Consider the following 13,021-nt stretch of genomic DNA (forward strand, 5'->3'; position numbering starts at 1 on the left):
TCTCGTCTGTCAGGCGTTCCTGGACCAAATTGACTTAAGGCCTATTCAGCATGTTTGGCACCTGCAGCTAAAGTTTATCCTGGCATGATATGATCTTCCTTTAACACATTTATTAGGTAATACCATTTGCTTGTCAGAGCTGCTTAATTAGTGTTCTTTCAGTATCAAATGTGTGATATTGTTTTTTTCACTTTCACTTGGTTTAATACAAGTGAAAACATTGGTGTCTGTATTTATTGTTCTCCCTCCCTTGGTTATTACCAATTGTTGTGCTGCCACGTGTTATCTGCATGCAGGGCCGGCGCGTCCATGAGGCGACACATGCAGCCGCCTTAGGGTGCACCTGCTCTGGGGGGGGCAAGATTCGAGTGACCAGCAGGAGGGAAGCGGTCCCTTCTAGCAGGCCACGTTATGGACCCCCACTGGCGTGCGGCTGTGTTTGAATCAGAGGTGGCGAGGGAGCTCTGATCTCCCTGCTCTGCGTTGATAATTCATCTTTTTCGAGTCAATACTGATGTTGTCCGTCCTTCTCGCATCCATACTGATGATGTGTCAATCTACTGGATGCTCAATACCTGCGTAATTTTATAGGGTCCAAACTTTGTGTCACTATAATGACACAGAGCATCCTGCTTCATTTCTGGGACAGCTTTTTGGGCGCACAAGAATGACGTGGAACTTAATTAGCTACATAAACTCTAGTCCACCCCATGCTCTTTGCCTTGTTCTAGTTCTTATTTGGTCCCAATAGTGATGGCTTCCTTAATCCAACTCTATTTCCTTGTTTACCAGATCTCTGGCTACCCTTGACTTTTGCTTGTTTATAGTGATTTCTCTTACTGTATAATATCGAGTGTGTATTATGTTAACCTGGCCACCTCTAAGGATCAGTAGTACATTCCTGTCTGTCTAAGGCTGGATTCATATACTGTGACACCATGGAAATGGCCAGGAAAAGAGAAAATATATTTCTACTTACCAAATATTCTCTCTTTTCCTGGTCGTAGATCATGGCAGCAAAGATTCTGCCCTTGGGACATTGTTTAATACAAAGACTTCGGGTAGGTGGTTGGAGGGTTATTATATATATTATTTTATTTAGGTTCCTGTCTAATTGGTGAAAGGGAGAAGCCACTCAGTGTTGTGTTGCCATGGTCTATGGCCTATGTTCAGGAAAATAAAATTATGGTAAGTACATATAATTTTTCTTTTGTGCTGAAGGTTTTAAGAAAACTGTATGATTGCACCAACATAGGTTATCACAAACGAAATACTGTTTTCAAAAGAAAAGATAAAACATGCTTTTAGTTTTAACATAATAGGCTGAGCTCACCGCAATGATTCCATAATAAGTGTTAGCAGTTGCCAGGTGGATCTGTATAGGTGTCATTATAACTGCATTATGCTATATATGAAAAAGCCCAAACTATAGACTTTTTTTTTACCAGTAGTAATATTGAGTTATTAGTATTTTTTATAAACTTCGCAAACTGCCCATAAACTAGAGCCGGAGTCACAAGTACACTAGTGGTTTTCTGAAACATTGTCACAACAGAAATTACTGTGGAATTTAGTCTAAAATTATAAATAAACCGTGATACTGCCAGTACTAAAAAGTTATCCTTTTCCCCAAAACAACTTAACTGTAGTCTCTCAGCTAGGGTATTTGTTAAGTGTGCATTATCTTTCATTTTATTCTTACTCTGAAATCTAAGCATCCTTACATCGTTACTGGTTTTGAACCTTTGTTTGAAATTACAAATATACAACGAGAAAAAAAAAAAAATAAGATTAGGAATTCATACTATGATTTTTTTTTTAACATAGGAAATTGTGTAATGGCAAAATGGTAACTGTTGATCGAATAATACACTCACTCTGACTGGCTGAGAAAATGAAACGCAAACCGAGGGTTCTTCAACACTGACTAAGATGCTTCGAATTGAAAGAGGGTGGTCCGCTAGAAACAGGAAGGAAATATATTAAATATTGGGGGTGGGGATGAGACAAAACAAATGACAATACTATACACAGATGATGGTTTCCTTATTCCTTACCTCTTCCAAGAAGCCAGCGATTATAAAACCACGCACTCTGGTCACTTGGGTCAGTGAAGAAAGCATTTTGTACAAGTTCCAGCTCTGTCGGAGAGACACAGTGTTTGTAATGAGAATAAATGGTAGTGATCAAAACCTCAGTAACTCATGGAAATAATCTGGGGGATATGCTTTTGAATCTGCCAATGTTAACGTCAAAGTCAGCAAAAAAAATAAAAAATAATAATAATAAACACCCTACTCTAACCAATCTTCCCTTCTGACTTGGGTGTAAATTCCTATGAACGTCTTTTCTACCTACTATCCTGAGAACGTTCCCTCCCCCCACTTCTCACCAGTTAGGAGGGCTTCTTCGGTAACTCTGCCACGTCGCAGTGGGTCAGGATGGATCTGGGGAAGCAGTTTGCTGCGGTAATGCCAAGAGGAATAGTTGGAAAAGTTTTTAGTGATCAGACTGTTTGTGAATTCCAGCTCATCAGAAAGAGATACAAAAGAAGATTTGGTGACAAATCTACGGTAATCCCAGCAATGAACTGCAACACAAAGAGAGCGAGAGAGAGAGGGAATTATAGTGGGCACAATAGTAACCTCATATACAATTATCCTTTATTTTCTCTTTAGTCTTCTAATTTTCATTTGTAACTATGGGAAAGGTGAACATCTTTTTTGAATTGATTCAATGACAGGCAACAAAATGTATTAAACCCACTAAATTGCAAGCTTGCATACCAATACTTTTTTAATGATATTCATTGATGTTTTGTAATTCTCAGACAAGTGACAGCGATGATAAACATTGCCAATGAAGAGAAGAAATAGGAAAATTGTTTAAATTCTACTTTTTTCTGTATTGTGACAGAGTCTATGGGAGGGTAATAGAAGGAAGGTATCTAGGATCCAGAATCCTCCATAGTCTGTACTCATTCACTTGCCCAATTAGCAACTGCTGAGGCTTTAATTAGCAGGTCTCAGAGCAGAAAGGAAGATATACAATCTGACCTGCAGGGAGAGCAGGTCTGTGCAGAGCAGCACCAAACAAAGTGCTAAAGGTTGGTGAAACCAATGTTTATTTTGTTGATTTGTGTAGTTTATTACCCTGGTTTAGTAAGGGACCTTACTTTATGTTTAGTTAGTGCTCGAATTTGAGCTAGGATTTTGTTTGTAGACTTTCCTTTCTGTTTTGCTGCAGTTTTGAACAAATTGATTGCTGCATGTATTTTTGTGCACAATGTAAATAAACCACACCATTTTTGCATAAGAGACTGTTGTTCTATACCTGTCACCCTAGAGGACTATGTTGCTTTGCCCATAAAGGTCACAGTATGCTTTCTCTATGCTGACTGCCAGGTGCAGAACTACCCAGTTCAGGATAAAGAGGTGTGGATATTTAGATTTCATTTTACTTTTTACACCTCACAAATACATACTTGTTAAACACAAAGATATGTAAACATAATATTAAATATTTAAAAAAAATGGTAAAAGTTCCCCTTTGAAACTTCAAACAGGCATTTGTTACTTACAGTTACGCTCATCAATTTCTAGAAAGCGGTTGCAGAGTGCCAGTTCACGTGCCCAGTCTGGCTCATGTATGTGCTCCATAACCCAGCAACGATGATACCAGGTCCCATAGGACTTTGGGCTAATACGCAGACAGTTCTCAAGGAAGGAGAGCTCTGCTACATAAAGAGGCCGCATCTCTTCCGGTGACCTTGAATGGAAATTAAAGGATTAAACATTTGAATTATATATAAAATAAAATGTGACAGCATAGATAGCGGATTCTTGAAGTGTTGGAGATTTTATGTAGTGTAGCATTTGGTTATTTATTTTAAATTTCAACAAGATAAACCAAAGAGACAGTCTATAGAAGCAAACTGAGGAACTGAGAAGGAGTGTTAATAAATAGATAACTAACATCAATCAAAACAGTACAGAGGTTCCCTTAGACCTATCACTCCCTTTTCGTCCTATATGGTGAACGATGGTTCACTATTGTAAATGTGAAGATGCAACACTTGCCGCTTTTTCCTTTCCACAACTAGTGGGAACACTATTAAATAATATGGCATATAATCCTTGGTTTGTCACCATACAATTGAGCTGAAATAGCCCAGTTAAATATTTTTCGGGGCTCACTTTTCCCTTCCATTGGGCTTTGATGATTCCCCCCTCCCTTGCGTGCGTGTGTGTGCGCGTGTGTGTATTATTATTATTTTTTTTTCAATGCGGGAAGTTACAAGCAAGTTTGTGGTGCCACGACAGCATCAACAGATATATATAATCAAAGCGTAGGTATACCACCTGATTTGGCGCCATCTTCAGCAGAGCTCGATATGTGAGTCCAGTGTCGTTCGTGGTGGACATAAGTTGCTGTAATCAAGCTAGCCCCTCTAGCTAATAAGCTGAACAGTCATTCAACTCCCCTAGGGGCTCAGTCCACTTTAGGGAGCAGTACAGCATTGTGAAGCCCCGGAGATATGGGAGAGCCGGTACCCTTTGAGGTTCAGGGTCTTCCCATTCGGTATAGTACGATGGGCGCTGTGTGCTATCGGTCTGGGTCTTCGTTTGCGCCTTGTAGCTCTCCTTGTGTGGGGCCGGTACTTTTGGGTCGGAACCCTCTTCGCTCTCAGCCCAGGCGGGCAGCTTGTGCAGGTTGCAGAAGTTTGGGACAACTTTGAGCCCTTGAGAGCTTTCCCAGGCCTCCCCATCTTGTTCTCCCTTAGGTGACACTTGTGTAGCCACTGCCGGCCTTGCGCGGTCTAGCAACTCAGCCTAGAATCTGTGTCCATTGCTTTGTTACTAGGGCCTGACGTGTCAGGCTGCTGCAGTCACAGGCTGCGCGTAGCTGACCTGGTGTGTCTGCCATCTTGGAGACCTCCGCTCCTGTTCAGCTTGGGAGCAATGCAGAGCCCATTGAGAAGTATGAAGCTGTGGCAGCTCCAATCGGCAGGGACCGGGATACCCCCCAAAGGTCCACGGGGGGGGGAGGGGGGGGGAGAGGGGGTTAGGTGAGTCGCACTTGGATGTGTCTTGGTTCAGCGGGAGGAAAGCGTCCGCATTTCACCCACACTGTTTCTGGAGGGCTGCAACCTGCTGCCTCAGGTTCTGGTGTGAAAAGCGTTGTTTCTGGTGTCAAACGTTGCGTGCAGGATTCCCCAGCTTGTAGGGCTCCATGTAGAAAGTTTTCCAGCACTTCAGCCCGAGAAGTCTCCAGGTATATCGCTCATACAGCAAGAGCTCATGCGAGACACGTCTTGCCAGCTCACTGGTCAGGCTCTGCCCTCTTGTTTATATATATTTTTTTTTTAATTCTTTATTTTTGTTGTGCATGGTATAACAATAGGCTTGTTCAGCCACAACAGCGGTAACAAGCAGTGATGTAACAATTAATGGAAACATAACGTGGCATAAGAGTATAGCACATTTTAAGTTTTTAAGAGAGCATTATCGGGTAACCGTCAAAGTATGGCTGGTCATCTAGATAGCGGAGTAAGTAGTAGTATACAAGATATAAGTAGTATACAAGATATAAGTATACATGTCTGCTTAACTTTTGAGAGACTTCTTTATGTTTCGTGCCTGTAGTGGACATGCAAATCTATACTGCCATAGCAGCTGGTGTGAGGAGATTAGATGCACCTGGTAATACAAATATGGCATCTATAACATTGTGCTTTTGTGTTTGTAGATAAAGAGTAGCTAGCTCAATTCAAGCACTTTAAGTTAACTCCAGGAGGTACTACATTTTGACACGTTCCGTTGGGTTCATTCTACCGTGATGGCTAAACAGTAAGTGGTGACTAAATAGGCGAATCACTGACGTGCAGCAGCGTTTAACACGTATCGGTACCGGCTAATGTATGTAGCAACTTGCGTGGTCTCACTAAGTGCATGCCTGCGTTGTGACTTGTGCGATAGGCTAGTGGGCTCTTAGATCCCTTGCGACCTCTTGGTCAGCATGATGATAGGTGCTCCTGGGGGGTGCGATCGCTGATGCCCGTAGGTTGCGGGCAAGGGTGGGCTAATGTGTGGACATCATATATAAGGGGTCCTGAGTGTGTTACTCTTGTGGGTAGGGTCGACTGGTCGGTGTTTTATACTCTGGTGGTCTGCTACTGCATGGTGCAGATTGTGCTAAACTTACTTAAGAGAGGGCATATCTAGATTGGGGCCCGTGGCTCCCTATGTGTGCGCATTGTGTGCCCCCAAGCCTCTATCTCCGGGTATGGCAGCGGGAGTCAGTGTCGGTAGGTGACGGTGGTGTGGGCGAGTCTGCTGCCCTGGTGTCGTGGGAGTTTGTGGATGCAGGGGGGGCTATGTGTGGCTAATTGCTGTATAGTGGCAGGGGTGTCTCGTATGTTGTGTGAGTACCTCTGTGGAGTAGGTGTAACCGGCAAATTCAACCATAAAAGACATTTTCAACTGTAAAACATTTTCAACCGTAAAACATTTTCATTTTCAGTCCTCTGACAACACCTCGGCTGCGGTCAGAGTGGTTGGTGGGGCCCCACATGATCTCCAGGGTTGTTCAGGTGGGGGCCGTCTTCTGCGCAGCGTGGTTGTGCCCTCTCGGGACAAATGTCTCGGAGGTAGCTGGGTTCCACTCATGGGGCTTTAGGGTTGAGCAGGGTTGCTGCATAGAGTCCTGTGGTAGGCCTAGGGTTGATAGGTGCGTCCTCGCTTCCTGCAGGTCTGCTATTAAGTATGTAGTGTCTCCATGGAATACTTGGAGCTTGTGAGACGAGCGCCATTGGTACTTGATATTGTGTGTTCGGAGCAGGGAGGTAAAGGGCCGGAGGGCTGTGCGCCAGGCCATAGTTCCTCTGGATAAGTCCGTATAAAATGTTAGGGCCATGCCCTCAAAAGCGTACGGTGCGTTTCCCCTGGTTGCGGTCATGACTGCTTCTTTATCCTGACGCTTCTGAAATCTTACAATTAGGTCTCGAGGTGCTGCCGCTGGGGCCGTTGTTGGTTTGGGGATTCTGAACATACCATCGAGGGACACTCCCTTAGCCTGCTTCAGCGGGAGTATGTTGCTCATCAGGCGTCTCAGAAAGTGTGGTAGCTCAGTGTCCAGGACCGTATCTGTTATGCCTCTTATCTTGATGTTTTGGGCGCGGTACGAGTCCTCCATTGCCGCCATCTTTTGCTCCATAGTTAGGCGCTGTTGTTGCATCGATTTTAGCTCCTGTTGTATCACGGATATTTGCCGTGTGTGGTTGCGGGCGTCTTGCTCCAGGCTTCCCATGCAGCCTGTCAGGCCCTGGATATCTTTCCGTATGTCCGCCACATCAGTCTGGATGTGCCGGCGGAGGTCCGCTAGCAGTTCCTGCATGACCGCCTTCGTTACCGGGGCTGAGTCCGGCTGCGGTGGTATCAACGTTGTGGGTAGGTATGTTTCTTCGGGGTCCGAGAGTTGTTCATCGGAGTCCTCATTGTCATCGATATAGGCGGCCATGTTGGGCTCAAGGGCGCCATGTGCTCGCCTCCATAGGTCCCCAATGCTTGTGCCAGGTCGGATCTGATCTGGTTTTAGTTTTTTGTTTTTTCTGCCCATGATTGGCGAGCTTGCCAGGTGAGTTCAGCTTTGTTTTGCAAGTTGGGGGGTAAGTTTTATCGCTTTTTTCGGTAATTTGTGCTGAAAATGCACGGAGCTCTTAGTGAATGCGACCTGTCTGCTCGGCTGTCGGCTCCGCCCCCTTGTTTATATTTTAATGGCTGCCAACACAGAAAGGTTGAAGAGACGGCTTTTTTTCCAGTCCTAGTAATAATAACTAGTATTTATAATAATAACAACAAAAAAAACAACTAGTATTTATATAGCGCCCCAGTGGGACTTAAAGTGCTTATGTCAGAATTAACCAAATCGGCAGCTGAATAGTAATAGATGTTATTATTACCCAATTGATGGTACTCATTTTATCGACCTCAGAAGGATGAAGGGCTGAGTTGACCCTGCCGGGATTAAAACCTTTGACCTTGCATTTTAGAACAGGTTTTGTAGTCAGGGAATTTACCGACTGAGCTACCTCACCGGCAATAGATAGTTCCATTCTGTTATCTTACAGTCGACCCATGACCCACAAACAGTTTGGATGACAAGGTTAAATTCAGGATGACTTTTCAACAAGATGTCCATAGACTATCACAAACGTAATGCCAAGAAGGCAAAAAACAAAAAAACATTTGCTAGATGAACATATTGATAGAATGTTATTACCTGTAAATTGATTCCACACAATTTATCACGACAGATATACTTTATTACATTATATTTATAGAGTGATACAGTATTTACCTCCTTTTGAATATAAAATACAAGAAACATTTTATAAAAAGTGGTTTGAAGACAAGCTGATCAGTTGGCACATGTTTCTGGATGTGAATCCCCCTGTATATCGTTTAGCATGCATTCTTTGTCAAGTGATAAGAGTCCATTTTTTTTAATTATATCAGGTAATCAACTTAATATGTTATAAAATATCCCAATCGCTATACTTCTCAGAGCAGTTATACTTGTGAATGAGATGGAACTAAACTAGTTAATATGAGGAGCATATTTTCTAAGAAGTACTTGGTGAATTGCAAAGTTGCAGTTTTTGTCTAGTATGGCTGTTACATTCTAATAAATACAATAAAGAACCACTCTAAGCATCAAAACCCCCTACAGTGTGCTGTAGTGGTTATGGTGTCAGATGGTCTCTGATAACATCTTTGAGGTAAATGACAAGCTGTTACCAAACAGTTTGAAACAAACTCAGGCCCCCTAAGCACCAGTGATCCAGCGGCTCTTCAGATGTCACTAAAGCGGACGCTCCTACTTCTTCAATAACGTTATAATTTTCATCTGATCTATAGGCAGAAATATGATTGTCTGCTTTAGCAATATCTGAAGAGGGCCTGGACCATGGGTCTCTGGGGATATCAGAAAAATTGTGTCAAACATTCTAAATTGCTTTGACTCTTACTCAAGGGTCAATACATGGGGACTCAAAGCACCATAACCACTTCATCACACCGTTGTGGTAATGGAACTAGGCTTCCCCTTTAACAGTAATCTATGTTGCATTAAGAATCTGCTTGCAGGATGAAGGCGAGATATCAAATTATTACTTTTTGCAAAAGCAAACTAAAAGCAGGACACTACAAGGCCCAGGACGAGATTAGTGAAGATGGAAATAATTTGTTTATTTTTGGGATATCAATAGTAATGTTACCTGCTTTTCCCCGAATGAAGAAATACTTCCCGTCTCAGGTTCCATAAAGAAGCAAAATCTGGGTTTAAAGTTAATATCTGAGCAGTCACTTCCAGTGCTTCGTTATCCAACTCCCCACCATCACGCTAGATGGAAACAGATTGAGCTAGGTAAGGCATCAAGTAAGAGCGGCTAGGTCTAAATATATCATGAGCAATCATTTATTAATATTACTTCCAGTAATGTTTCAGCATTTACATAAAATAAACCAGCTGAACAGAGAACAATCTCAACTTGGGGATTTCCCAAGGGGAAAATAAATGAGAAAGACTAAGGAATAATCCTGAACAGGCTATGGAACAATGTGCAATGTCAGGTAGCAGCTGATAAAGGCAGAAAGGTATTAATTCACAAGATGAAATTACAATTTTGTCTCTTTATAATTCAATGGTAAGATTCCACCTTTAATATGCAGCACAATTTTGAGCACCGGTTTCAAAGGAGGTTATTATGCAATTAGAGATAATGGTTGACACAGGCAACAACATTAATTAAGGGAATGTAAGATTTTAGTTACGAAGAAAAACTAAAAAACAAATACAGCTCAAAGGGGATATGGTGGCATTATAAAAATATTTGCAGGGAAAGTACAGTCATCTCTCTGGTAGCCGAACCATTAATAGGACTGTACAAAGGAGAAGAGGCCACCCAATTAGAAGGGAGATGTTGCCACAGCAGAAGAAATCATTCTTTACAGAATAATAGAGATACAGAATTCTTGGCCTGATTAAGTTGTTTTTTTAGATTCTGTACAGATCTGAAACAAAATCTGGATGTGTTTTTTTTGGGGGAAAAAAATAGTCAATATGTAGAATAATAGCATATCCAATGAGAAATCTGACTGCCAGGGATGTGCGGAAGGCTGAACAAGACAGACTTACTACGTAACAATGTCATTATGATCAGGATGTACATTTAAACGTTTTTTTTCTTAACTTCTTAGTAGTAGTACCCGCAAATAAAACATGCATGCATTATTCCTGTATGTTTTATTTGGGGTAAATGAAAAAAAAAATAAACAACTTGCAAAAGCTGTAGCCCTTGCACGCGCTTCCCTCGTTCTTCTCGTCTTTCAGACTGTGCCGGGGGAATGCACTAATCAGGTTTCTCATCAATAAGCTTCTGTGTGGAAGCCATGAGAATGCACACGGCTTTCCAGTGCTTCTCAATTTATTTATTACAGGTATTTATTATATATTTATACAGGTAAATTCTGCAGCGCTGTACAATTGGGAAAAAGACAATACAATATAACAGGCTGATACAAGCTGTAGTACAGCTTATTGAGAAGTTGTGCTCTGTGAAGCTAAAGAAAGCCCAACAAAAAAGCAGGCTCTCTTCGTGGCAGCCAGGGAGGTGTTTCTGCCTCCAATTATAAAAGTGCCGATTTCCAAACTGACAAAAAAAAATAAAAATGGCAGACTCCAGACACAAAAGCACTTCAGCAATTTGAAGTTTTGTGTGTGTCTGGATTGTTCCCTAGATTACGCTTTTACCACTTTAAAAGAACTCAAAATGTAGCCATAAGAAACACAGCTCATGTCCCCATTATGCCTCAACTTAAAAGGACAAGCTAATCACTATAACCACTTCATCTTCTTAGGGCTGTCCCCTTATGTGTCAAAACATTTGCAGGGGGTCCTCAGCTACCCACAGCCTGGCCCCTCACTATTGTTAAATATGATGCTTCCACATAAGCCCAATCAGTGATAGGCATCAGTGACTAGCTGAAAGTTTCAAGGCCACCCATCACTGGTATAAACTGGCCTAGCTAAGCCAGACTATAACTCTGCATTAGCTATACCCCCAATCGGAGCCTGACTGCAGGTGGCCTGGGACCCCCATTCAGCGTTAAACCATTCAAAAACAGTTTAACACTGGATCATGAGCTTGCACCAGGGTGCTCCAGGCATCGTAACCACTTTGTTGCAACAATGTTGCTTTAATGCCTAGAAAGTCCTTTTAAGTGAAAGCTGAGTTTGTGATAACATGTCCATAGATGTGTAGATCTTCCTAATCAATGGACAATCAGAGAGCATCTGTAACATGTACAATCTATGGTTATAGATTTTAAAGAACGCACCTTACGTAGGGCAGCCTGTGTTGCACTGGTATACAGATTTAGCTTCTTCTCTCGCTCTTTCCGTTTTGCCTCCTGCTGCTCTGCTGTACTCTTTACTTTAACCCGGCCATGCTAAGTATAACAGATGGAAGAAAATGTAAAAAAAAGTGGAAAAAAATAAATAAATTTTAAAAAACTCCCCTCTTCCCAAAATACAAAAAGAATAAGCCGAATCTGAAACTTTAATTGGGTATTCCATTAGCACATAAGTCTCCATCAAAAGTCCCCAAAACAAAGATTAGAGTATCTTAAATAACCATGCAGATTAAAGAAAAACTGGCGAAATCTGCGGGAAGAATTTTTATGTAAATAAAAGTGGTTTTAAGTTATTAAAGAATTACTTACCGTACTTTGTAAAATAAATATAGGCAATTTGAGAATTGTTCTCAAACAAATATGTATGGTTTACTGTCTGAAAATGCAAACAATCATAGCTAAAATATGAATGACTATTGAACATACCATTTTAACTGCGGAATCAAAAGCAGCTCCTGTAATAGAAGGATAGAAAAAGAACAATGGCATCATTAAGTTTATTAAGTGTAGTTATTTTATATTTCCATTTTCTTTGAAATATATGCAAAGGAATTCAGAATCAAAACTGTTTAAACTTGACCATTTTTGCACAACATAAAAAAATGTATTTAAAAAAAAAAAAACACAGAAATCATAGCATACACATTTTACCATTTTACTATTTACACGGGGGGAGGGGGAAATCCCTCTGCTGATGGTTAGTAGGATTGTGGCAGGTTTGGGGTGGCTTGCGGTAAAAGGACTTATGGATAGAGATTGTTAAAGAATAGAGAGACGTAGGGTTAGGAGATGCATAGCATTAGTGGGGACATAGGGTTGGGATACATTATTAACTGGATGAACACTGGTAACCTAAACATGTAGCGAACAGAGTTTTAAATACCATCACACAGCAAAGCTATGACAACAGTGAGTGCAGGTCTTTGTCCTGTGAAATTCTACTCAGAATGCTTTAGCCAGATCCTACGTGGAGGATCCGTCAAATCTGTCTTTTGTTATTTGAAGGTGGACATAAATATACTATTGTTTTCTTACAATAGGAGTTACTCCCAGTTTAACCCCTTAAGGACGCATGGTCCTACCCTTAAGGACGCATGACGGAACATTTCCGTCATGCAGTATTTTTCCAGCAGGGTCTATTACCTTGCTGGTAACTATGATCCCCAGGTATCATTTGATTCCTGGGGCTCCCCTCTCTCACCTGGGGCCAGAATTAGTGTCCCCAGACTGACTGATGCTCTGTTTGCAGAGCTCAAAGTGAGCGCTGCAAACAAGCATTTAAATGAGGATTTAAATCCCCACTATTACAATTTGGTGTGATCAGGGTTAAATCCCTGCTAACACAAGGGAGTTCCAGGTATCAATGGAAACCTGGGGCTCCCCTCTATCAGCTGGGGACATTTTTAGTGACCCCAGCCTTTTTGATGAGTTACATGCAGTGCTGGAAGTCAGCGCGGCATGTATCTGCTTAAATAGGCATTTAAATGCCTATATCTAGATTGTGGTGTAAGCAGGGTTAAATCCCTGCTCACACCAAGAAACCCAGG

General features: G+C 41.7%; 1 protein-coding gene and 1 long non-coding RNA gene across 3 annotated transcripts in view; both read right to left on the reverse strand.

The window, feature by feature from the left end:
• The window catches only part of LOC134611259 (uncharacterized), a 1,028,750-nt gene that overhangs the window by 268,259 nt on the left and 747,470 nt on the right, over positions 1–13,021 (reverse strand). The window lies entirely within an intron of this gene.
• Positions 1–13,021, reverse strand: part of RABGGTA (Rab geranylgeranyltransferase subunit alpha) — a 34,385-nt gene that overhangs the window by 14,541 nt on the left and 6,823 nt on the right. For both annotated transcript variants that reach the window (XM_063457158.1, XM_063457159.1), the window contains exons 2-8: positions 11,901–11,929; positions 11,400–11,510; positions 9,278–9,402; positions 3,581–3,768; positions 2,393–2,590; positions 2,058–2,141; positions 1,878–1,960 (exon numbers count right to left, since the gene is read on the reverse strand). In XM_063457158.1, coding sequence (XP_063313228.1) covers positions 1,878–1,960; positions 2,058–2,141; positions 2,393–2,590; positions 3,581–3,768; positions 9,278–9,402; positions 11,400–11,510; positions 11,901–11,903 — 792 coding nt within the window. In that variant the 5' untranslated portion in view covers positions 11,904–11,929. The remainder of the gene's footprint in view (positions 1–1,877; positions 1,961–2,057; positions 2,142–2,392; positions 2,591–3,580; positions 3,769–9,277; positions 9,403–11,399; positions 11,511–11,900; positions 11,930–13,021) is intronic.

Source organism: Pelobates fuscus, chromosome 5 (genome assembly GCF_036172605.1).
Source record: "Pelobates fuscus isolate aPelFus1 chromosome 5, aPelFus1.pri, whole genome shotgun sequence".
NCBI lineage: Eukaryota > Metazoa > Chordata > Amphibia > Anura > Pelobatidae > Pelobates > Pelobates fuscus.